Source organism: Buceros rhinoceros, unplaced genomic scaffold (assembly GCF_000710305.1).
Source record: "Buceros rhinoceros silvestris isolate BGI_N320 unplaced genomic scaffold, ASM71030v1 scaffold5226, whole genome shotgun sequence".
Lineage (NCBI taxonomy): Eukaryota > Metazoa > Chordata > Aves > Bucerotiformes > Bucerotidae > Buceros > Buceros rhinoceros.
In genome coordinates, this window is record NW_010415664.1 from 7150 (window position 1) to 9169 (window position 2020).

Below are 2020 nucleotides of genomic sequence, written 5' to 3' on the forward strand. Positions count from 1 at the left end.
TGCCCCAGCCATAGAGGCGGGTACCTGGGTGGTGGGTATGAGGGCCTGAGATCGGGGCCAGAGGTATTGGGTGGACAGAGGGAGCTGTGCTGGTACTTGGGGAACCTGTGAATGTGCATGTGAGTCTGGAGAGCGTCAAGAGCGTGCCTACACTAGCAACCTGCCTCTGCCAACTAAAAAAATGGGGACTTGGCTCTCTGTGCTTGTGTTTTGTGAGGGTCCATTTTGTAGGTGCTGTTGGAGGCAGCACCTTGTCTGTGGCAGCCTGTGTAACCAGCTGTGTTAGTGGTCTGCGTGTGTCTCTGGAATGTGTGCTGGGCTTTTCTACTGGCTGAACCTGACAGAAGGAAAGAGGCAGCTGTGACCCTCTCCCTGGGCAGAGACCGGGGCAGGGCTCTAATGGCTAGGCAGGAGGCCATTCTTGGTAACAGTGGCTGGGAGAGGCAACTGTTTTTGACATCCCTGAGCAATTTGTACTTGTCAGATTTCAAGTAAACATGCATTAGGTGTTTCTGGTTCTGGCAATGATACTATGTGCTTTTGGAATTTAACTGGTGATTACTCAGGAGCTGAAAGTAGAAGATCTCAGTCAAATGGTTTAAGTTCAATGGGGTGGATGACATTACGTTTCTAAAAATAAAATTGTGGTGTTCTCAATCATACAAATAAATTGTCTTACGCTTAAGTAAATCAAGGTACCACACAGTGCTGCTTACATGTATGCGTCTAGGACTCTATATTTGTGTGCCAGTGTCGGAGCTTAAGCATAAAGCAGACTTGAAAAATAAACCAAATTGTCCATGTTCTATTTCAGACTGAGAAAATTAATGGAGTCATATTGAATTTTCAAATCTCAGAAAATTTGTAAAAAAATCTACAGAAATTTGTGTTTCTAAGTGAAAATACATAGCTGTGTTTAACTTGTGTCCAGAAGAAGATGGGTCAACATCTATTACCAGAGCCTGCAGATGTTCTTTACTGGACATGTGAAAATGTGTTCATTTTTGTAGTTTAGCCGTTTGAGTAGGATGTCCTTGCGCTCCCTGTTTTCACAACAGTTTACTTAGTTTATTGGAATGGAATTCTGTTGAAAAAACATGGTCCATTCTCTCTCTTGACTTAAAAGTTGTGTTTTAATTTGATGTGAAAACCTTTTACTGTCCAGACCATCAGGAACATCTGATGACCTGTTTCTCTGTGCTGATTGATCAGGAATTGATTCATGTTTCAAGGCATTTTTGTTAGATTTATTTAAATCGATAGATTTGTCTAATCTTGCTCTTCTTTCTTCCCTGGCAGCCGATTTATTTTGCATATTCCAAGTGAAGAGAGAGACAACGCTATCAGAGTGTGTTTCCAGATTGAACTTGCCCATTGGTTTTACTTGGATTTCTACATGCAAAACACACCAGGATTACCTCAGTGTGGGATAAGAGACTTTGCTAAAGCTGATATCCTTTTCATTACTGTGATTGTTTTCTGTATCACTGAATATTGTTTACAAAATTTATTCTTGCAGTGGGAAAATGTCAGTTCATGTGTTAGTAGTTAAAAGCTGGTATTGCTAGTATATGATTTTTATCTGATCATTGCTTTCATAGTTTTGTGGTATCCTCAAAAGAGTTGCTTTTCGGACTGCTAAAGAATTATTGAAAACAGGTGATTTCTGATCTTTGAGGATTTTTCCTCGTGGATGTACCCCAGCAGACTAGTCAGATTTTGGAGATGAGCTGTTGAAGCTCTTCAGGGTGTTTCATCTCCTTAATTTGATCCCTTTTCAAGTAAACAGTGACATAAAGCTGAAGGTGTTACGTATTCCCCCAGAATGGGCCAACTCTCTATGGCCAGCTCTCTACTGGATAGCTCTGCACGGGGACAACTCATGTCTCTCAAGGGAGGCAGAAGGCGGACTGCCTGCAACCTGTTTTTTGCTGTGCCTGCAGTACACATGACATTAGGGGGAGGAGGAGAAGGCAGCACAAAGAGAGGGGGAAGAGTGGCAGGGGAGGTGGGGGGAAGC

General features: G+C 42.6%; 1 protein-coding gene across 1 annotated transcript in view; it reads left to right on the top strand.

Annotated features, from left to right (window-relative positions):
• Window positions 1-2020, top strand: part of DCP2 (decapping mRNA 2) — an 18283-nt gene that overhangs the window by 4315 nt on the left and 11948 nt on the right. Inside the window, exon 2 of the mRNA XM_010137484.1 lies at window positions 1296-1451. Within this exon, the coding sequence (XP_010135786.1) occupies window positions 1397-1451 (55 nt within the window). The 5' untranslated portion in view covers window positions 1296-1396. The remainder of the gene's footprint in view (window positions 1-1295; window positions 1452-2020) is intronic.